The sequence below is a fragment of the Mixophyes fleayi genome, chromosome 6 (genome assembly GCF_038048845.1).
Source record: "Mixophyes fleayi isolate aMixFle1 chromosome 6, aMixFle1.hap1, whole genome shotgun sequence".
Taxonomy (NCBI): Eukaryota; Metazoa; Chordata; class Amphibia; order Anura; family Limnodynastidae; genus Mixophyes; species Mixophyes fleayi.
This window is the reverse complement of record NC_134407.1, coordinates 28,457,269-28,481,754: the sequence shown is the minus strand read 5'-3', so window position 1 is coordinate 28,481,754 and position 24,486 is coordinate 28,457,269. Positions and strand designations below refer to the sequence as shown.

The following is a 24,486-nucleotide window of genomic DNA, read 5'->3' as shown; positions in this document are numbered from 1 at the left end:
GCTGTCACTTCCCTCTCCTCCATGACCCAGAGGACTTGCACACATTGTTTAGTTCTCTTTCTGTATTCCTGCTCCCACCTCTGTTTAGTAGCTGTGCATGAGGACGTAGGGGACTAAATGAGAACACAGGAGTCTCTGCTTAGCCAATAGGCTGGCCAGTTTCCCTCCATAAAAAAATGGAGTCAGCAGAGCCATGATGTGAGGGATGAGAATAGTAGTAAGCGGGGAACCACAGACTGATTATTAGATAGTGGAAGGAGCAGGATCCTCATCAGCACAGAGCAGTGAAGTGTGAGATTCCCGCCATACTGATACAGACATCTGTTGTCATCTGCACCTCTATAAGAAACCGTTCATACATTCACTTTGTTTCAAACTCTTTAAATCCCCAAAAAATGAAAGAACTAATTATTTATAATACTCCCTAGTATAAGCAAATGTGTCCTAGGCAAGGAAACGGCATGGCTTAAAAAAAAAAAAAAAAAAAAAAAATTCAGTTTCTTTAGAAGGTGAACTTCTTGTATTCATAGTTCAAAAGTTATCTTAGAAAAAATAAAATAAATATATATATATATATATATATATATATACACTCAAATTGCTACAACTTTGCACCTGTTTATTGCAGTAGGAAGCTAAACACACCTTCGTACGGGAAATACTTTGACATTTTATCTTAAGTACTGAGCAAAAGAACAAGCAAATGAATGAGAATTTTACACTGTGCAAACATTGAGTAAGACAATGAAACATCCCTATTATTCGGTAGTATAAGTGAAGGGATCATAAAAACACAACACCTTCATCTTTGTTTTAGATGGGTGGATATTTACAAGAATGCTGTGTGACTTCCTTGTTTCAAATCACAGAGAGATCGGCTGTTCACACTGCAGGAGTCTCTAAAGCCATGCAGAGCTGCTCCTCATCTGTCCTGGGCTGCTGACCATAGCCCCCCTGGTGCTTGACATAAGGGGCATTTTTTAAATGATCTTGTCTTTTAATGATCACTGGACATGGTTGCTCTTACCATGCTGTGTTTTTGATTTTGGAATGGTAACTGTACTTTCATAAAATGTTTATTTCTTACCAGTCTGAACAACATGGAAACAAAACACATTTTCCTTTCTACTCTGAGTTTAACAAGACGGTTGCTGTGACAGTGGTGGAGACTGTGTTCCTGTGCTTGGTGTTTGCATTTTCATGCCTGGCAAATATCTGTGCCATACTCTTGCTGGTCAGGAAGAAGAGACTGGTAACCTCCAACTGCTTTGTATTAAACCTGTTTTGCTCCGACCTGCTGTTCATCAGCATGATACCTTTCATCGTGGTCATCCGCTGGTCAGAGGCTTGGATCCTAGGGGACTTCGTATGCCACATGCTGTTCTACGTTATGTGCCTTAGTGGTTGTGTCATTCTGATCTCCCTGTCTGCTGTGAGTCTGGAGAGGATGATCTGTATCATGAAGGTCACCCAGACCACCACCTGTAATGTCAAAGTGGTGGCGGTGGGACTTCTCATCATCTGGGGATTCTCCGCCATGACCGCCTTGCCTCTATGTTTATTCTTCGAAGTGGTAACAGAGAGGGTGAATAATAGGGTAAGTCGCTTCTTGGTTATATGATCTAAAGTTTATGTATGGAATTATGAAAAGTAATTTTATACGTGAGGTTGTAACCCTTGTATTCTCCAACATCACACATTGCTATGTGGATGTTTGTCACTCTTATTCCCCAGCCGAATTATGCAACTCATTGATTTTTAAATGTGCGGTTTCAGCATCTGTCACTTAAAGCGGTTTCTTTAAGTATTTAAAGTTGCAAGACTCCATGTACAAGGCAATATATTTTTGCTTTATTCTGTGCTCATCAGCCACATATTTCCTCTGTCTATGATAGAAAGAAATGGATAAAGTCACAGAAGTATAAAGCAATGCATGTAATGAAAGGATGGAGGATGACATACAAAAGCCAATACACATGGGGGGAAAAAAAACCTTGCATATAAAAGGGATGTCCAATTTTGGAGAAACATCACCAGCATAGCCAATGTTTGGTGGGTGAAAAGTGTGGAAAGCAAATGACCGTTTAGGTCATATAGCGGAGTATCTGTCCTATTGCTATTTGGTGTAAACTGTTCTTTCACTGACTACAGAGCAAGCCTTTCATTTTATCCAAAAGAAGTCAAACTAAAGGCTATCTTAAACTATTAAGTCTGTCCATGTAATTTGATCTCTAAGGAAACTTGAGGCTTATTTGGGCTTCCAATTCAACATTGTTAAGAAAAAAAACAAAAACCCTCTGTTTTTTCTATTATTTCCCCACTTGCTGCTTGTGGTGTGATGGCTCAAACACAGACAGGAAATAGTCAAGATGCTGACAATGGTTTTTGAAATAATTTAACACCAGAACCTGAACTGTTCCTCTCTGGATCTTGTTCCGTTCTTAGCCACACACTCGGAACTTCATTAAAATAGAATTTCTCTAAGCTGTAGACGAAATTATCACTTCCCAATTGTACCAATGTCTTTATCACTGCATGGATGTAGGAATCCAATATAAAGCAAGTTTTGATAACGCACTGAGACCAGCTAACATTACATAGACCTCTTCTTTGAGAGGCGTTCATTTTTTATTTTTTTTTAACTCCCTTCCCCCTCTCCCTATTTGTTCTCTTTAATTATTTTTTTTCTTGTCTGATTGTAACTTCCTTTTTGTTATTATTTTATCTTGTATCTTAAGAATATGTTTTTATGTTGAAGCTATAGATTGCAACTAGTTTGTCTCACTTACATTCTCAAGTATGCTCAAGGTCGTGAGCACTTTTCAAAGGCATTTTCTCTGTTTTTAACTTTATTATTTTATTTTTATTGTCAACTAAATTAATACACTTTTAAGCGTAAAAAATTTTTTTTAATTTAGGTTAGTGTCACACCTGCATTTTAGAACCAGCTTTTGCTTAAAGAACAGCAGGTGTTAGTCTTTGAGTTTGGGCTCCTTACTGGCAATTTTAAGTTTTCAAGCTTCTAATGCTTTATTATGTTTTTTTTATATTGCTATTTTAAAAAATAAATACAGGTTAATTGAAAAGAATGGAGAACTATTTAGACTGTCGCACATAAGATGTAAAAAGCGACTGACTTATCAATGCTGTACTTTTCCCCCAGACTATCAAATTGCTTTTGAAAAAGTTACTAAATATTTCTTGAGCATTTATAAGCTGCAGATATACTCTGCGTCTAAAACATAGCTAAACATCAACCTTATGAATAAGATCTCCAAGTTTTAGGGGTAGCTGAGTTTTAGAGTAGGATCACCTTAATCCTTCAAGACAAAGAATAGTGATCCACATATAAGGTGTCTCTTCATCCTTTATTGAACAATAGTAAAGAACAACTAAAAATACATATTCTCCCCACCGGTATACATGATGCAAAGTGATGAGTACTGACCTAAATAGAGAAAATGCTGTGTGCTGTGACATAACAGGAGATCAATATGATAGATGTAGGGAAACAAACTACAGATCTAAAAGAAGTGTCATGTAGGCAACATAATGGACTGCTATGAAATAAAAATGTTAGATCAGGTCTCCGAAAAGCAAAATGGTGACACAGGGTAACTGTTCTATGGACATAATTGGAGTATTATGAGGGATGAAGGGAAATTGATCACAGATCTAAATGGAGTAAATGTATGTATACAGTATTACAGTCCCATGACCTAAGCACATTAATGTATGCAGTGAAATGTTTGTACTATATTGGTTAGTGGAAAGACCAATGCATTTACAGCATAGTGTTCAATGACCCTTTATAGTTAGTTGGGGTTTTTTTGTTTGTTTTTTACCCACATCTCCTGCTCGTCCTTTATGTTTGAAGTGTGTGGGTATAGAACAAACCTGAGCAGAAGTAATAGATGAAAATGATTAAAATTCATTCATGACCACAATCATTCTAGTTGTTAATTTATCATCCTCCTGCACTAATGCCCCTGTGGGTGCTGGCTAATCAGTCTGATCACAGAATGACCGGATATTCCTAATATTCCACCCAAGTGAGAACACTTTTGACGTAGACACAGAGGTTTGTTTTGTTATCAGGTTGATCGTCTAGATGTGTCTATTGAGAAAAACAGGGAACTTTTTGGAGCCTAAATGGCAGATTATAATCATTTCTTACAGTGATGTAGATAACCCGTATACAATTTTCGGCATTTGTCCTAGGGGTTGGGTACTATTTTCCGATGCTGTAACTCCCGACAAGAGTTACAGCGACGTGTTTACAGCGAATGCTTATTTCGCCTATAAACTATTCTGATTGTTTAAAAAACTTACTTGTAGTAAAGTGGATTGATTAAGCAGGCTGACGGCACATAAAGAGGCGCCTGTGTGCGCAGACAGTAATATTAGTACAGTTAAGGGGCAAGTTAAAACAGCTGCAGTCTGTTCAATGTTTATTAAGGCTTACATAGTGTCCATAACTTCCCCCTTAAGTTACTGGAGATGTGGCAAAGTGTATATCAGTTATTGGCAATCTGATACACTTCAGGGGCTGCAAGGGGCGTCCCTCTAACCTTCAAAAGGGCCACACATTATCCTTAATCTCAGTAATAAGTTAAAGTAATACATTTAATCAAATAGAGACACGTATCTGCAATAACATATCAGCAAGCATTTTAAACAAGTGTTACAAACTAGAACACTTGACCTCTCTATCACTGTCAACAACACTACCATCTCTTCTGTGCCCCAACTCCGCTGCCTGGGTGTCACCCTTGAATCCTAACTCTCCTTTGCCCGCCCCCCCATTTCAATCTCTCACGCAATCCCGTCGCTTTCAACTCCGTAACATTGCCCGCCTCTAGCCCTTCCTATCTCAGGATGCCACCTAAACCATTATCCATGCACTCACCATCTCCCGTCTTGATTTCTGTAACCTCCTCACCAGCATCCCCCTCGCCCCCTCAGATCTATACTCAATGCGGCTGCAAGACTTATTTTCCTCTCCTGCTTCTCCTCTTTTGCCTTACCTTACACTGGTTCCTCTACAGAATCCTTTTCAAATTGCTCACCCTTACTATAACTCCATTGCTCCATACATCTCCAATCTCCTCTCAATTCACGCTCCTTCCCGTTCCCTGCAATTGGCGAATGATTGTCGCCTCTCCTCTACACTGATCACTTCATCCCACACCAGAATCCAAGACTTCTCCCTGGCTGCCCCTGCACTGGAATGACCTCCCATGCTTCATCCGACTGTCCCCTAATTTGTGCACCTTCAAACGGGCATTTAAAACTCATCTGTTCCTCAAAGCCTACCACCCTTCCACCTAACCTTCTCTCCATGCTTGATCTCCTTCCCTCTCTTCCCCTGTCCTGCTACTCCCTCATCTTGCGTTTGATCCCCTCTGACTCTCCACTGTGCCTACTGTCTGTTTGCGCTCCCATTAGGATGTAAGTTCTTACGAGCAGGGCCCTCTTACCCTCTTCCCACCTTTCTCTACCTATTCTTCTCCTCCAACTCCACTGATCAATCTGTTTGGAGCTATTGTAGTACTGGTAGTTTTTGTTATGCTGTACTGTTTTTCCCTGTTTTACACTTTCTCTGTATGGCGCTGTATAAATCTTGTGACGCCCTATAAAAAAAGATTAATAATGACAAACAAATCTGACAATAACTAAGAGGGAAGCTTTAGGCCACAGGTTAAGCCTCAGAGGGTTGTCTGTTGCCCATCAATGGTTTACATAGTTATATTGTATCCTTTACTCATACACGAGGGCATCACAATATTTGAATGTTACTATAAAGCAGATGGCATGCTGGACCAATTGTTAAATCTCCTGCAGATGCAGGCTGTTGGTGCATCTGAGTGTACACGTCACATCCTCCATCTGCAGCACAAATAAAGCAATATACATGAAATCCTATCAGTATCCACATTCCTTTTATTTCATGTACATTTTTTTTAGTCCATCACATACTTTGTACGTATCTATATCAAATAGTAGATTTTCTTGTTTTATATTCCTCTACTCTATGATAAGGGCATTAATTGTTTGTTTCTGAAAGAGTTAAATGTACTAACGCGTGATGGGAGGTGGATAATATCAGCTATCAGGAAATACGACAAGTTCACTGATATGGACAAAGCCGTAAACTAGAGCTAATTGTGCCAAATCACACACAGCTTAGACACTCTCCTTTTCAAAATGTATGTTTGCTTACGAACTCCCAGTACATACTACATATAAATCAATTTACTGATCCACAAGATCTGAGTGACTCATGGGGAATGTGTTTATTTTGAGATTATTTAACATACACGTTTGTTACAAAGCTTTTCTTATTTCACAATAACCCAGGGACGTGTAATCTGTTCTCTTCCACAAGGAGTGATAAAAAATCTTATGCATCATCATCAACATTTATATAGCGCCAGCAAATTCCGTAGTGCTTTACTATTGGGAACAAACATTAATAAAACAATACTGGGTAATACATACATACAGAGAGGTAAGAGAACCCTGCTTGCAAGCTTACAATCTATGGGACAATGGGAGTTTGAAACACAAAGGGCATGTGCTACATCATATTGCACATTGGTCCAGCTAGAATGCAAAGATAAAAAAAAAAGTATTGAGTGGGCTGTGTGATCAGTCGCACAGCAATTTTGGTTAGAGAGTTGTTGTCTTGTGTTAGCTGTGTAGAGGGTGGTAATAGGGTAACCTAGGGAGATTAAGAGGGTGGTTGAGGAATATCATAAGCTTGCCTGAAGAGGTGGATTTTCAGAGAACGCTTGAAGGTTTCAAGACTACAGGAAAGTCTGAGGAATTCCCTCAAAGTGAGTGCAGCTCGAAAAAAGTCCTGTAACCGGGAATGGGAGGAAGTAATGAGAGTGGAAGAGACAACAGATGTTGTGCAGAACGGAGGTGTCGAGTTGGGAGATATTTTGAGACAAGTGAGGAAATGTATGTTGGTGCAATTTTTTATTGATGGCCTTGTATGTTAGTAGAAGAATTTTATATTGGATTTGTTGAAATACAGGCAACCAATGTAGAGACTGACAAAGTGGCTCAGCAGAGGAAGAACGGTTTGCAAGAAAAATCAATCTAGCCGCTGTGTGCAAAATAGATTATAGGGGTTCAAGTCTGATTTTGGGATGACCAGTAAGGAGGTGATTGCAATAGTCAATGCGGGTGATGATGAGTGCATGAATTAAGGTTTTTGCAGTGTCTTGTGTGAGATATGAGCGTGTTCTTTAGATGTATGTAACGTGATTTAGATATAGTGTCGATGTGGGGAATAAATGATAGTTCTGAGTCAAGGATTACACCTAGGCAGCGAGCTTGTGGAGTGGGATTTATGGTCATGTTCTCAACAGAAATAGAAAGGTCAGGTAGGAAGCTTCTGTTTTGGGGTGGGAATATTATTCAGTTTTTGATTGAGTTTGAGTTGGTGAGAAGACATCCGAGATGAAATGGCAGAAAGACGGTCAGTAACGCGAGACATCACTGATGGTGAAAAATCAGGAGAGGATAGATTTTGTGTATCATCCGCATAGAGATGTTACTGACAAGAGAAGTGGTGTAGATAATAGCAGAGGACCTAAGACTGAGCCTTGTGGTACTCCATCTGATAAAGGAAGTGGAGCAAAGGTGGATCCAGAGATATTAACACTGAAAGAGCTATTAGATAAGTAGGATGAGAACCAGGGGCCAGATTCATTAAGGATCTTAAATGAAGATGTATCTTATTTCAGTCTCCTGGACAAAACCATGTTACAATGCAAGGGGTGCAAATTAGATTTCTGTTTTGCACGTTTGACTTTGATCAAAGTACTGACACAGCCTGCATGGTGGGGAAAGTTTCATGTATTTCGGCCGTCTGAGGACATCCACAAACCCACATATACCGACACCTAGCCATGGAGGTTACACTCACTGCGTATCATTTCAACAAATTGTTATTTCTCTTTGCAGTTGTTGTATGGTTCTTTATATAGAATTTCTCAACTGACCAGTTTTGATCTTTCAGTTCAGCCATGACACATGCGACTCAATCATACATTGCGGGGACCTGGTATCTTTGGATAAACTTGATCATGCGCTTCTCCACAGCCAGTGGTGTTGTGCACACACTTTCCCCTACACCTCCAGTGTTTTTACAGAATTTTGGTGTCTCACGTGGATATGCCAGATTTTGATGCTGAGTATATTAGCCAGGTCGTCTGCATTGACAAGTGTTTGTAAGTTTTGTGGGGACCTAATTTTTTGTCCCCACTGCGACCAAAGTCCCCACAGTGTTGGCGTGTACATAGGTCAATGTACACACTCTCCCTCTCTCCCGATCCCGACTGTGCAAGGAAGCCGGAGCACCCGGAGGAAAAAAAAAGTTTATAATGTAAGACAGCAGTGGGCAACAGCGGCCCACCGAGCCTTCCCCTGCTGTCCCCCAGCTGGCTGCTCCTGATTTTACCAGAGTGGGAGCAGTCAACTTCCGCATAAGTGACCTCCTCTGCACTGAGCAGGGAGGTCACCCGAGAACCCAGAGGAGGAGAGAGTGCACTGTCCTCCTTCCTCTGCTGCCCTTCCAGCTCTTCTATGTTGCCCATCACTGGTCTAAGATGTTTTACAGTCAAACCCCTGTGTTTTATCCAGCTGAATAAGCCAGGAACTGTTTTGCAGAAATTGAGGAGCACCAGGAATTAGTGCTTCAGCGTGTGCAGTTCCTGGGGTTCCACTAAGGGGATGAAGCAGCTCAGTTAACATTTAATTAGGAATGCACTTTTAAGGTATCTCCCCAACATATATTATTACAGTTGTTGATTTGGAAAATGCCACAATGTTGGATAGAGGGGAGAGCAGGACACGCACAAAACAGGGACTTACAAGGCAGACAGAATTAAATGTAGATAGGGAGGGCCCTGGTAATGAGAGAGCTTATAATCTAATACGGCTTTCATACTGCCGCCCCGGCAATATCCCGGGTTTTTCAAGCCGGGTTTTTGCCGGGGCTCGGAGCGTCCCAGCTCAGAAACACCATTCATACTGCACCTCGGACCCGGGAATTTCCCGGGTTGACCCCATTCATACTGCACAAGTCTGTGCCCTGGCAATTTGTGGGAGTCATCACCAGAGCAGTTTTCATTGGCTGAAAAATGGTGATGTCATTGAAAGGTGACTGGTTTTTTGACGCATAAAGATGATGCAAAAGTGGGTGGTGATTTCAGTGAAATAAAAGCAATTTTCTCCAACAAACTCCGATTCTGCTTCAGCTTGATCTGCACTCCACCATCCACCATTTCTCCTAAACTCCTTCTCGAATCTTCCACGGGCTCCCACCGATGACATCATCCTCCAGAGACAGGCAGACAGCCAATCAGCTTGTTTTCTGTGCAACCCGGGTTGAAAAACCCGGGTTGCACCATTCATAGTGCAGGCCACCCGGGTCTGACCCGGGAATTGCCCCTCGATAAATCCCGGGTTGAAGACCCGGGTTTTTAGACCCTGGATTTTTGAGTTGTACCATTCATACTGCACCAAGACCCGGGTCGTTTGAGCTCGCCCCGGCAAAAAACCCGGGATTTTGGTGCAGTATGAATGGGGTATAATAGGAAAAGGGCTCAGCTGATACTAGGTGAGTGAATGTAGCTCAGAGTGGAGAGTAGGACAGTTGTGGTTATGTATTAGTGTGGGTAGTATAGGTGGGCGATGGGTAATCAGAGAGGATTTGAATGTGGTGAGGAATTCCACTAGTGGGTAGTGGAAGTGAGAGGTAGATATCAGAGACATATCTGTGTTTAATATACTTAGAGGGTTTATTTGATCTTACAAAACAAATGTGCTTTCTTCTAAGGTCTTTGATATCAAGCTTTAGTATTATGGTGTTACAATTTATACAATAAGAAAGTTCCATAACAGAACTGTTGTGTAACTAAATGTATCCCATCCCTTCTGCTTCTTTTTGCAATAATTTTTAATAAACTGTTTAGTAAGGGAAAGTGTCTCTGTTCTGCAACACCCCTGGGCATTGTAGACGCTGTAACGTAAGTTTGCAGTTTCCTTGTTAACAAAAATGATCTGTAAATATTGGTGGATTCACATACAGGCCATGACGATCTTGGACAGATAAAGACATGTTATACTTTGCTTTTGTCAGAATTTTCATCTAGCCATTGTCAAACTAGTCTGAGATGTTGGCATTGCTATTTGTCATGAACACCCAGCCTGTCCCAGATGCAGCAATCTGAACAGCTGGCCGTGACTGGTGTCACCTTAGTCACTTAGCAATGAATACACCTTTTCTGCCACCACAAAGGATTTATTATGGTGTCCTTACGTTCACCAGAACCACTTATTAATGTTTCACACTTAAATCACATACATATGTAGCATGAGCATCCCTGGGCTTCGTAAAATTCACAAAGAATCATGGATAAATATTAAGGGTGCGCACCGGCCACTTTTAGTGTTTTGGGTTTTGGGTTCTGATTAGCTTGAGGTTTTGGGTTCTGATTTGTTTTGCCAAAACATCCGACGAAAGGTTTTGGTTCTGATTTTATTTTTAAAAAAGCATAAAAAGTGCTAAAGTGTTTTGTTTTTTTTTCACTCCTACGCTATTATTAACCTCAATAACATTCAATAACAATCATTTCCACTAATTTCCAGTCTATTCTGAACACCTCACAATATTGTTTTTAGGCCAAAAGGTTGCACCGAGGTAGCTTGAGCACATAATGCCAAAAAAGAGGAATTGTTCTGGGCCCTCCCTCCTACCCCTCGCGAGATTCAACGCGAGACTTGGACGACAGGGCCTCGTTTTCAATTTTTTTGCCCGCCGGAAATATCCGAACAGTGCTTGGATCCCGTTCGGATCCGCACTGTTCGGGTGGGCTCGGATTAGCGGAATCCGAGCCCGCTCATCTCTAATAAATATGCTAGATTAAATATGTTTAATCTGAAAAATATTTCCAAGGCTTATTTACAAAAAGGTAAAAAACATACATACAATGGGTTGCACATAAGTTTCAGAAAATAAAATAGGAAATAAAACCAGAATCCCTACTTACAAGTTCAGGAATTGGCATGTGAGGAATACACATTGAGAAGAATGACACATTTCAGTCTTGACAGACTCAAATAAAAGAACACCTTATTGTCTAAAGAAGAAGATTTTAAACCCTTCTTACAGGCTCTTAACCGCCCCCTTAGGAATTTAATTTACACTTTCAATTAACTCAGATTTATTAAAAAAATGACACATTTTGTGTGATGAGTTTTCCCGAAGTAAATTATCTATCACTAAGATAGATGTTTGGGTATCTGAGAGAATCTCTCACCTCTGATCTCTCACCTCTGAAGCCTAACTCCTCTGGATACATAAACTACTCAGATATCTGTCTCTGGGCCTGGCTACATTCAAAAGACAATTGGCACTTGCCTACTACAGACTTGGGTCAGTCAACCAAATACACTTTGAACAGTTAAATAAAATATTCACGGTGTTATACATAGATTCTATAAAAAAATAACAATCAGTCATTAGATATGCTACATTTCGTCACATTGTTTATGGTAGAGGGGTGGAAAAACTCCATTGCACTTTTAACTGCAGAAAATGTCTGTGTGCATTTTACCTTTATGCTTTTTTGGGGGTTTAAGTGTTATTTAAATATTGCATCTAACAGCCCTGGGAGTATCACCGTTTATCTCAGTGACAAATGTTATATAACATAGGAATTTTTTTAGTGTCTGTGCAGAAGACGGAGCTGTGAGACCAGTTTTTACTAAACTGAAGAACAAAACATAAAGTAACATGTTTAACAGCAGGCTGCAAAATGACACTGTAAAACAGCACAGAAACATGGTATAAACATGGTATTGCAGGCATGAGCAGCTATGTGGATCTGGCAGAGCCAGATCACAATATCTAACACATACTTACCTACTCCCGGAGGGCGTGACTGGAGGGAGGGGGCGTGTCATTTTTGGCACGATTCACAGAGAATCGCATCATTTGACGTGATTCTCTGTGAATTCCTGGGATGCGGAAGAAATGCCAGCTCTCGTGAGAGCCCGGGAGACTGACCCAAATTTCGGGAGTCTCCCGGACTTTCCGGGAGAGTTGGCAAGTATGATCTAACAGTTATCACCTGGACATATGCAGGATTATAAAGATAATCATTTATTTATTTAGCGCCTCTAATTCCGCACTGTACAGAGAACTCGCTCACATGAGTCCCTGCCCCATTGGAGCTTACAGTCTAAATTCCCTAACATATAGACACACACACACTAGAGCCAATCTGTTAGCAGTCAATTAGCCTACCAGTATGTTTTTGGAGTGTGGGAAGAAATGGGAGCACTCTGAGAAAACCCACGCAAACATCGGGAGAACATACAAACTCCACACAGGTAAGGCCATGGTCGGTAATTGAACTCATGGCCCCAGTGCTGTAAGGTAGAAGTGCTAACCACTAAGACCGCACATGAATGCGCTAACTAGATAATCACCTTTCTCTCATATTCACACTTTTCTGTGTCCAAGGTCAGATTGAAAACCGGGTTGCTGAAACTGATACTCACCCAGGGGCAGGTGGGCATCTGCCCCCCGGGCTGGTCTCATATTGGGCTACATTGGGCTGGGTCACCTACTTTTTTTACCTGCTTTTTTTCCCCCTTTGAAATGAATGAGTTGAGTGTTGTCATCCCTTCCCCCGTGTCCCAGGCTATAATTTGCCAGTCCTCCTCTGTACTCACCTTTGTCTTTATGAAACCACTCCAAAAGTCTTCTACCTTTGCTAAATAACTTTTTCTTTTGCAGACTTAGAACTTTTCTTTTGGTAAACCAGTTGGAAAACTCTCAGCTTGATCCATTCACCCCCAGATGTTCAACATTGGTTACTAATCTTTTGAGCCCAAACATGCAGCAATTTGTGGCAAATGTGGTTTAAAAGAACCAAACTGGCCATTGATTTTCAGCTGTAAAACACCAGCAAAGGATAACCATGATTTGCTTATAAACCAAGGAAATCAATTGAAAAAAATAATTGTTCTTTAATATTAGACATCTTTAGACCTCAAAGGGGAGCGCATACACACTACCCACAGATAAGAATATTAGAACATGAAGTCAGTGGGCACTTCTGTAAGCTTATCAAAGCACAAGGCTATAAACAGTGTATCTATGATTAATTACATTATATTGAGATGTTTCTTACAATTCACCAGTTTTTCTAATGAACTCTAATATGATGACATCACAGCTTACTGTTTATACAGACATTGTTTATAGAAGTTTATACACATGGGTTAACATCCCTTGTGTATTATAGAACAATAAAATTGTCACTTAAGCAGATCTCAGAAGAGATAAGGCCAAGATAAGGTTAGGGCTACACAAACAATTCCTCATTCAGGTACATGTGACTGATTGTGTTGTGTGAACACAGCTTGATTGTAAACCATTAGCCACTGGCATTATTTTATATTTTGATTTTATTGGTCATATTAGGCCTGATTCATTAAGTAAGGCAAAAAAATAAGTAATTTTTTGTTCTTGGACAAAACCATGTTACAATGCAAAGGGTGCAAATTAGTTTATTATTTTGCACATAAGATAAATACTGGCTGTTTTTTCATGTAGCATACAAATACTTAAAAGATATATTCATACACTGAAATTTAAAGTTGATCTAGAACATGTCCTACCCCAACTATAAATCTGGCATCACATTTTAAATTTGTCTCCCCCTCCAATACAACATGGTTTTGCCAAGGAGCAAAGTTGCTCATTTTTTTTTTTTAACTTAACTTTCCTTAATGAATCAAGCCCTTTATGTCTGCTCTTAATTTTCATTTGTGCAATTAATGTGAATCCATCTTCCTGTAAATGAATGAGGTTAAGCACTTGGAAAATAAAGTCAGTGACATCAGGTAAGGGTTGTCGGTGTCACAGACTATGGGTTATGTCGCGTGTCTGAGGTTTGGAGTCTAATGGATGTCCAGTCTTCACCAAGGACCGACACCAATGGGCATTGGACCCCAAGGCTAACCCTAGGAAGCACCAAGGAACAAGACAATGAAGTTGAGGACAAGCTGAAAAATGAGCCTCATTGTCAGGCCAGGCCAGTTATAGGAGATCACAAAGTTGCCACAAAATTTAGCACAAGTAGCAATGAATCCTGTTGTGCAGTGTTGTGCCGTGAGTGCACTTTTGAACCTGGAGCCTGCTGATGTCAGCTGGGGCGCCAGTCCTGTGCGCAGATCAAAGGACAGCAGATGCTCCGCGAGGGGCCGGACGCGAGAAAGACCCAGCTGAGGATGGAAGCATGTTATTCATCCAGAGACATTTTTGAAGTGACTGTTTCCTGCTTACTCTCTGTTGGTGTTGGAACTCTGGCTGAATATTTCTCCAGCATACAGCAGGATGTATTTTTTTCTATTCTCCTTTAAAATATTGTTACTTTCAGTTTTCAAGCTGCATAACTGTGTCTGAGCAATCTTGAAAGGAAATGTTTGTTTTATTGATTTTTTTTTTGAAAAAGAATAAAGAACAACATTAGAAAATATAAACTTCCCTTAAATTCCCCATTCACATGAAGACATTTACACATTTTAGTGAATTTTATTGCAACATCCAAGGAAGAATCGCATTAACCGGATATAGGATAATGCAGGAACCAGTGTAAACCACAAGGGCTACAGAAGACGAGCACCTCAATACAGGCACAGAGATCTGAGGTGACCACTCCATTGCGTATAGATATGTAAATCGAAAACTCGCCACTCAGAGATATTATCACATATAGCACGGTAATGACTCATAACAACTAAATCCTTGGCTGGGCAACCACTAATTATAACGTGAATTTACACAGGGTAACACAGTATTAGTGACACAGTCAATATACAAGAGAAATAGTCTCAGGAAGTTCCTCTCTAGGTCCTATTTTTACCCTATTTCCACTACTATCCTACATTTTAATTAATGGTCGTATCCCTGGATACACCTTTCCGCTAAAAATTTGTCTAACCCTTTCTTAAACATATCTATTGAATCTGCTATCACAACCTTCTTTGGCAATGAATTCCATATCTTGACTGCCCTTACTGTAAAGAACCCCTTCCTTTGCTGGTTGTGAAATTTCCTCTCCTCTAACCTTAGAGGGTGACCACGTGCAGGGCCGCCGAGAGGGGGGGGGAGCGGGTACATTTTACCCGGGCCCGGGCTTGCCAGGGGGCCCGGACCGGGCCTTCGCTGCAAATTTGTTTGGTTTTTTTTTGTTGGTTTTTTTTTTCATCTTCCGTCTTTTCATTTTAATTTTTTTTTTTCCGCGGGAGGGGGAGGGGGGGGGGGCGGGGGTCGGTCCGGCAAGATCGTTGGTGGGGGGAGCTGGGACAAAAAAAACAAACCAAAAAAAATTAATACTCACGTGATCGGCGCCGCGTCCCTCCTCGTTCTTCTCTGCACCATTCACACTGACTGTCGGGCGTGATGTCATCAAGTCACGCCCGTCAGTCAGTGAGGAGCGCCGCAGCCAGCATGAAGAAAGCAGCATGAAGACAGAAGAGAAGAGAAGAAAAGAAAGAAGCTGACAAAGGTAAGCAAAGAAATGGAGAGGCAAGAGGAGGAAAGAACAGAAAGGGACAGTACTATAAAGAAGGGGAAGAGAGGCACAGAGGAAAATAAAATGGGAAGAGAGGCACAAAGGAAAATAAAATGGGAAGAGAGCCACAAAGGAAAATAAAAGGGGAAGAGAGGCACAAAGGAAAATAAAAGGGGAAGAGAGGCACAAAGGAAAATAAAAGGGGAAGAGAGGCACAAAGGAAAATAAAAGGGGAAGAGAGGCACAGAGGAAAATAAAATGGGAAGAGAGGCACAGAGGAAAATAAAATGGGAAGAGAGGCACAGAGGAAAATAAAATGGGAAGAGAGGCACAGAGGAAAATAAAATGGGAAGAGGCACAAAGGAAAATAAAAGGGGAAGAGAGGCACAGAGGAAAATAAAATGGGAAGAGAGGCACAGAGGAAAATAAAATGGGAAGAGGCACAAAGGAAAATAAAAGGGGAAGAGAAGCACAAAGGAAAATAAAATGGGAAGAGAGGCACAGAGGAAAATAAAAGGGGAAGTGAGGCACAGAGGAAAATAAAATGGAAAGAGAGGCACAAAGGAAAATAAAAGGGAAAGAGAGGCACAGAGGAAAATAAAATGGGAAGAGAGGCACAAAGAAAAAAAATAGGGGGAGAGAGGCGCAGAGTGAAAAAAAGGGGGAGAAAGGCACAGAGGGAAAAAGAAGGGGGGAGAGCAGCATGGAGGGCACAGTGTGAGCATAAGGGGGCACAGTGTAGTTGTAATGAAGGGGCACAGTAATGTGTGTGATGGCACAGGGGGCTTGTTGCAATGTAGTGTGTGAGGTAGGTGGTGGCTAATTAATAGGTGCTATTTTGTTTGTAGGGTGATGATGAGGCAATTTAATAGTGGGGACTATTAATTTAAGATGGGGAGGTTTGGGGGCTATTGAATGTTGGGGTGAGTTTAGGGAGAATGAGGTCTATTTATTAAATGTGACTATGAATTATTTAATGGCAGTGATGGTTGCAGGAAATAGGTATTGCTGGGGCTGTTTGCAGGAAGGGAAATAGGTTTATTTATTAAATGTGAATACTATTATTTTAATGTTGGGGCTGGAGGAAGACCTAATTATCAATTGTGGGTGCTATTGATTTAACGCCGGGGCTGGCTGTAATTTTCTAAATGTAGCCATTTTTTCCAAATAGGCCCTTCAACATTGCAGGATCCGGACAAGCCGCAACAAAAGAAAGCAGCAGCCACAGGTGGAGAAAGTGAGAAGAACAGGTAGGAGAGAGCAGCACAGTGTGTGAAATGTTGTGATTCTAGTAGGGACAATACCAATTTTTGGTGAGTGTTGTGCCCAATGTAAGGTGCAGGCCAAGACTGAACTGTTTGTGTACACACTGCATTCTTTGTATACTACACTGTGGTGCTAGATGTCCTGAAAGTCAGGAGTGCTTGGACATATGTGACGCTCCAGCGAATTGAGAGCCTAGTGATTTTGATGCTAGCCACGCCCCAATGGCGCATTTACCACGCCCCCAAATGCATGAACACACCTCCGAAAAATTTTGCGCCGTCGGTAGGCTAGCCACGCCCCAACGGCACATTGACACGCCCCTAAATGTATGACCACACCCCCGAATTTTTTTGCGCTTAGTCGACTATGAGGGGGGCCCCATGAATTTGTTGTACCCGGGCCCTGAATTCCTCTTGGCAGCCCTGACCACGTGTCCTTTGTATAGTCCTTGGAGTAAAAAGTTCCCATGAAAGTTCTCTGTATTGACCCCTAATGTATTTGTACATAGTAATCATATCTCCCCTTAGACGCCTCTGTGTAATACTAATATTTAGCTTGCAGTACAGAATCCCTAGAAGAGATTACCCCTCCTTCTATGTCCATCACACTTTCTTTGCTAAAACCAGGTACATCTCTCTTCCATGTAGCAAATGTCTACATTTGCCTGTTATGCTATCTCATAAGAACATAAAAGAGAGAGGTGCATTTAGTCACTGTGAGATCTATAAGAAGTTGGTCCAAGGATGTAAATTTAAACCGATGATGAGGGACCGAACTGTCCAATCAGTGTGAGTCAACTGCAGCTACTTAAAATAATTACAGTTCAAGATACAGTAGCACCTCTTTCATACCATGAGTGCCCTGCTTAATTAGCAATACCTGAGGAGCAAGACATGCCTCTCCTTGATCCCTCTGGGATCCCCAGGCAATCAGTACTCACTTCTCTGAAGGAGAATTCAGGGCTCCCTCAGCTCAGTCCCCCATTTTGAGCCTGGTCGTGATCACACTGTGGCATCTTCTATACTGCTTGTGTTTCATCTTCACCATATCAGGCTCTGATAAGTCAGCAGCAATTGGAACAGGTCTTTTTGGGATCTGCAGGTGACCTATCTGTGCTGGATATCACACTGGGACGTGGGATGGAAGCTCAAGAGTTACAAGTAACGCACGTCGTCAGATGCTCCCACTCTCAATGAACGTTTATCCAAGTAGATTTGGATTTTACATTTCACCCAATTGCAATATTTGTCTTATGTCACAGAAGGTGACTATTGTTTTTCTATGTGCAGTATCAGTCTAAAGCTGGCTGCACACTATGGGAAATTTCTCCCAATGCAATACAGTGAACGATTTTACCAACAATTAAAGATCTGTGCTCTTCATCTGTCATAACCATTGGCTGAAAAGATTGTGTCTCTGCACACTCCATACAGATCTATGGACACTGCCGGTCCTGAGTGCGTACACACTGCAGGATTGGAACAACATTGTTCTATCGTTGAACAAAATTTTTAAGTCAACTTTAAAAATTGAATCAAACGATACGATGTGCTGTGGAACGATAATCGTTCATCGTTGGAGTGTACACACTAATGTGATATTGGGTTGAACGGTCGTTTATCGTTTGATTGGCCCGATAATCAGCTGAAAACACTGTAGTGTGTACTCAGCCTAAGGCAGGTTCATGTTAATTGTCGCTAGTTAAGTGTGATTGTCATCTTCAGAACTCACAATTTAGTTTTAAATTAATAAATTATTATTTTTTAATTACTTTAGTGTTGACCTGAAGGTGAATATAATGTTTAATTTAAGTGTAATAGTGAATTAGTTGCTTGAGGAAGATGATATTGTATATGAGCAATAATTCATTTATTACATGGTGGTGCACAATAGTTTTCTAGAAAATGGACACCCACCACAGAAGACACTGGGCACATTATTTAGGACTGGAGACACAGGATAAGTACTCCTGGTTTAAGAACTAGCCATTAAAATTTACTTGCTGTTCTGGAAGTTTTTAACATTATATTTACTTTTGCATGACTTTGTGTGCCAAGTAAAAACATGGGTATTCCTGTATGTGAGAAATGTCTGCAGCATGATGACGTTATACAAGAGTTATACTATTACTCACAATAATTTGGCCACTGAGGATGAATTTGCATTGGGGAATATAGATAATCTTTCTAACTAAACAGACCAAGGTGCTTGACCAGGGCCCTTTTTAGACACCCACTGCAATAATCTCTCTACGAAATGAAATCTGATTTCTGCGCTGCTCTGCAAAACGGTGCTTTGCTAGGACGCCTTTATCCAACCAACACCTCAACTCTGCTCCTCCGCAAATGCCGCAATCTTGCACCACAAACCTATAAACCCTTAGAACAGCATTCTACAGCAATGTCCTAATAGATTTCTAGGATGCACTAGATTAATTATAGCTCTGTGTTGCTGCACATCTGTACCATTTGAAACATAATAATAAATATGCTTTGTGTTGAAATGCAAACAAAGAATGGTCACACAACATTAAATGATGTAGCATCATGACTTTTACATTTTATACATGAGTTGTCCGACAGTAGATTTGTGTTGTATCAAAATTAAGTTTAACGGTTGGAAGGTCAGGTCTGTTTAGACAAATCTAATTAAAATCTGTCTTCATTGTTCATACAGCGTTCCGAGGGATCATTTTAAAAATAGTAACTGACAAATGAGGAAGGAAACCAAGTCATTAGCACAGGGTTCTTACTATGGTGAGTTCAGATTGAGTCATATGGTTTCATTTATCCTCAGACAAGTTTCATTATAGGAGAACTGTGGACGTAATGGTTTAAAGCACCTTTAAATAGCTCTGAAACAAAACAATAGTAATGGCCAAACACGTCTGTAACCACAAGTCTCAATGTCTGTACTGAGCCTAGAGATCAGCCCACTTTTCGGCTGCCTTGCTGTAATCTCATTATCAGATTTAACATGCTCTTCCCCTAGTTCCCAGTCAGCAATGATCAGAACTAGCGAGACATAAAATGACATAAATATTATTGCAATAATTCAAACTGTTGGAAGGCTATTGCTAAGCTATAAAAGGGGAAGATCATCTAAAAAAAATATACTTTTGGATAAAGTGTTGTTGTTCCTGTCACATATGCATTGGTGGCCCCATGAAACCTATAATTTGCTATGCTTATGTGTAGATAATTGATTAACAAACTTGATCTTAAGTGTTCCCAGCAGGACATGTTTTCAGGATTTCATTACAGTTGACATAATAAGCAGCTTTTGTGTTTGTTCTTTGAATGAGTCAGTTTCTGATCTAAGTTTTTCTTAAGTTCCAGTCTTATCCCTCTCCCTTGTCTCAAGTCTCCCATTTGTTAGTACTTCTGCCCATCCAACAAACTGCAAGAAGCGATAGCCAACTCCTGAAACCATGGCACAAAGTCGGCTGCCATTTGTGGTCCAGGGTCAGATTGCTTCCTCCATCAATGCTTATGAATGATACCGGATGTGGGCCGGCAGAGCACCCCGCTAATTGTAAATACCGCAACCTTGCTGAAGTGAGCAAACGGGCAAGGGTCTTAGGTTAGGTACAAAGTACTACTCTAGCTAAAGGAGGGTATAAAAATAAACAGGATATATTTCAGAACAAATTGTGTAAATGCAAGTTCTATTATTATGCCACTTCTTTTTAATTTGCTGTGAAACTATTTTCTAAATTTGTATTTTTTGCATTTATTCACGTTCTCATTTCTACCCATCAGGAAGTCCAGATTTGCACTCTTCAGTGGCCCGGTCTTCCGGAAGAAATCGTATGGGACATTTCATTTATCATATTGGATTTTTTTATACCTGGTTTAAGCATTATAGTCAGCTACACCAAAATCTTCCAGGTAAATGCAACTTCCGAACTTTTAGTTTGTGTACTTATACTGTGTGTATATTTATATATTTAAAGCTGCAGAACCAATTTATTATGTAAAGTTTACTAAGCTTCTCCATGACCTGGTCATAGATCTGGGAGCTGCTCTATGCAACCGCTTTTCCTGGGGCTCTTGTGGCTCTTCTCACAGCCCCGGCCAAAAACCAAGGGGATGTGAGGATGGAGGAAAATTAGTTAGGTGATAGTGCAGCTTTAATCTTGTTATTTTTATGTTTAGATAGAATTTTGTAAATAAGTGCCTCTTTGTCATGGTCTCCACGGGTGTGTAATGAATGTGGCAACTGGATTGTCCTTAGCCTAGACAGGTTTAAATTACCCATACAGGCTTGTCCACAGCTATGAAAGTTTTCATCTCCTCCTTACGGTACCAGCAACTTCAATAAGACTGCCAGGGGACACTATGGAAAGAGAATCGGTTGTCTAAAAGTAGACAATCATTTAAATAATGGAACTAGGATTTATTTGCCTTATCTCTGCTATTATTGATTGGTTTATTGCCTTGTGGATCCTCTACTCCTTAGGCTAGGTACACACTGAAGAATTTTCTGACCAAAGTGTTATCTCCAACGATTCTACCTACGACTGAAAGTCCGATCAGTGTGGCGATTCCTGCATACACACTGACATGATTTACCTTCAGATCTGTGCTCTTCATCTGGTCCTTCATCTGGTCCTACAGTCTTCAGAGAATGACAGCACAATATTAATTTATTCATTATTGTCACGTTGTCACACTGATTAAAACCGCCTTGTTATAGCTATCCACATGTCCTAACGGATTTTGTTGGCTTCTGTGACTCTGAAATGAAACATTCCGTTTCAGAACGGAAAAATTATTTATTCCTTCTTCAGCACTCTCTACATTTAATCACCGGGACATTCATTGCTAGTATCGGCTGAAAAGAGCCCAACACTGTAAACTCTATGGAGATCGTGGGCATCAGTGCATACACACTACATGATTGGTCAGAAAATATTAAACAGTACGACCAACAAAATGAGCCGACAATTGACACTTTGGAATGACTTTTAACCTTTGTGTCACTATACACACTAACCCGACTTCCGACCGGGCGGTCGTATGTTGGCTGATTTGCCCGATTATTGGTTGAAAACGCTCCAGTGTGTACCCAGCCTCACTATATGAACACACAGACTAGGATTAATTTCATCTGAAGCTGATTAACCTACTATTGTGTTTTGTGGATTTAATATTTTTTATATAGCTAATTTTTATGTAGCTAATTCCCATGGTTCAGTTTTTACAACTAAGGTCCCCTTCACAGATGTGCATTTAGAACAAATGAGCACCCGTTTGTCGGAAAACAGATGTTTGCTGCATGTGTAGAAGGGTTTTATTTATCAATAGAGCCCTGGTCATGGCAATAAGACTGATTTTTTTGTTAATCGCAGCAATAAAAAAGTCCCTTATTGCCATAATTTAACCCACAATATTAATGTATAGTTGTCAACTACACACATTAGAGGCAGCCATATTGTGGCCTCAACCAATATACATGAGAAGGCTGCCTTCTAATTCATAAGGAGCCAGTCAACGGTTGCCACAGTGATGTTACTGGTTCCAAATTAATTGATAGGCCGCATTCTCCCGAATTCATAGTGAAAAGTCTCTTAGATCAAGTGAGGTTAGAGTTTTATCAGTACAAATAAGACTGCACTTGCATGCAATGTAGTGCAACAGACATGAATCAAAGGGTTACGTCACTGTCCGTGGTCATCCTGCTACCATATAATGGAGGCCTTTACCAGTTTATGTGGCCTATTTACTATTATTTGCACTTTTGCCCCCTTAATTATCTGTGATCGCAACGATGACAGATGAATTAATAGTGCAATTTACTATTAAAAGTATGTCTGGTATGAGGCTGTCCCGGCAATGACTTTTTTCTAAAGACATTCCGGGTTCTGACCTGGATCCTATACTAATTTTACTAATTAGCCCACACTGCAGTCCCCATTGAGTATTATGGGGACTGCGGTATTGTGCAGTAATTTGCCTAATGCAGGAGATATCTGTAATTTCTTTTGCGTTAGGCTTGTTTCCGCATGGTGTATAGCTTGCTAATTAGTACCCATTGTCAGTTATGACCCAGTGAAGGGGTAGTCTGTATATTAATTAATATTGGTTTAGCACCCAAAGTGGTTGTCGCCACTGTTTGAAATATGCTCTATTGTACAATGTAACCAACCTGTTTAATTTGATATTTGCAGATCACAAAAGAAATGAGGGAACGGATGATCACCAGTACGGCTTATTCAGAAATCCACCAACTCCGTGTCTCCCAACGGGACTACAAACTCTTCAGAACCCTCTTCATTCTTATGATCTCTTTCTTTGTCATGTGGACTCCTGTCTTCATCATCGTGCTTCTACTCCTTCTTCAGAACCTAGATAAGGACTTCATTCTATCACCGACCGTCTTCTTCTGGATTTTAGTGTTTACGTTTTCAAATTCCATCGTCAATCCGATTTTGTACAATATCAATTTATTCAGGCAGAAATGGTGGCGGATTGTTTTCTGTTGCAGCCCTGAGGAGAATGTGGATACAGACACAACAAACAACCGGAATAACAATCAAACTGGTTCCTTGGACAATAAATAGTGGAACTTTCTCTTAAGTTAACGGATTTCTAAACCTTTATGGGAGAACACCGGCAAAGTTAGTATTTTAAGGCAGCACAGTATATATAAAAGAGAAAACTATGGTGATGCCGCCGCAGGTCATCCAATCAGATTCTCTCTCGTCTTTCTGCCTTCAGACTTACTGACAGTCTAAAATCTTAGGGCCTATGGCCTATAGAGTAATGTGACTGGTGGTATTGGCAAGACTTTGGCGTCGATGAAGGGAGACCTTATTCCTTTTGATGCAGTTCTCCTTTAAATTGTTACTCTAACAACAAACTGTTTTGAGCCAGTTACAAACAAATAAACATTTCTTTTCATGTGTTTTATTTGCTGTTTTAACTTTGCACCGTTATAAACATTTGTTTGTGCCAAAGTGCACCATTAATGTTAACACCCGATAGATAGTTAATAAAATAACAAATAAATATGAATATGCTCATTATACCGGCATTAATAACATCTCATTACCAATTTTATATAAGTCTAATTGACACACATTTAGGGTTAGGACAAATCGATCTAAAGCAGTCATGATCAACCTGATATACTTCAAGGGCCGCACATTACCCTTAATTTCAAGAATGGAAAAAAGTTCGGAAACGTTCTGGACACTCATACCTCACTCATCCTAAAATACCCCCATGTGCCCCTCACTTGTTTCAAAATTCTGCCACATGCCACTCAGACCTCCCACTTGCTCCAAAATAGCCCCACATGCCCTCAGGCCCCCACTTGCCACATAATGCACCCACAAGCTCTCAGATCCCACATGTACTCAAAACACTCCCCTTACATGCTACACAGACCTCCTCACATACTCCCCAGACATCCACCACATGCCCATCAGACTTCACACACACACATGCTTCTCACACAGGGACAGGCTGGACTGGGGGGTAGAGGGGCATGTGCCCCCCGGACTAGTCCCATAGTGGGCTTCCTTGGGCTGGGGCACCTTCATTTTTTCCCCTTTAAAATATTCCTAATAGGCTGCTGAGTTGAGTCTTGCCCCTCTGGCTGAAACTTG

The 24,486-nt window shown here is 40.7% G+C and overlaps 1 protein-coding gene across 1 annotated transcript; it reads left to right on the top strand.

Annotated features, from left to right (window-relative positions):
• Positions 1-628: 628 nt before the first annotated feature.
• FFAR4 (free fatty acid receptor 4) lies at positions 629-23,780 on the top strand. Its single transcript, XM_075216138.1, has 3 exons — positions 629-1,597; positions 20,633-20,761; positions 23,044-23,780. Exons 1-3 carry the CDS (start codon positions 1,073-1,075, stop codon positions 23,434-23,436), a joined length of 1,047 nt encoding a protein of 348 aa, XP_075072239.1. The 5' UTR covers positions 629-1,072; the 3' UTR covers positions 23,437-23,780.
• Positions 23,781-24,486: the final 706 nt, after the last annotated feature.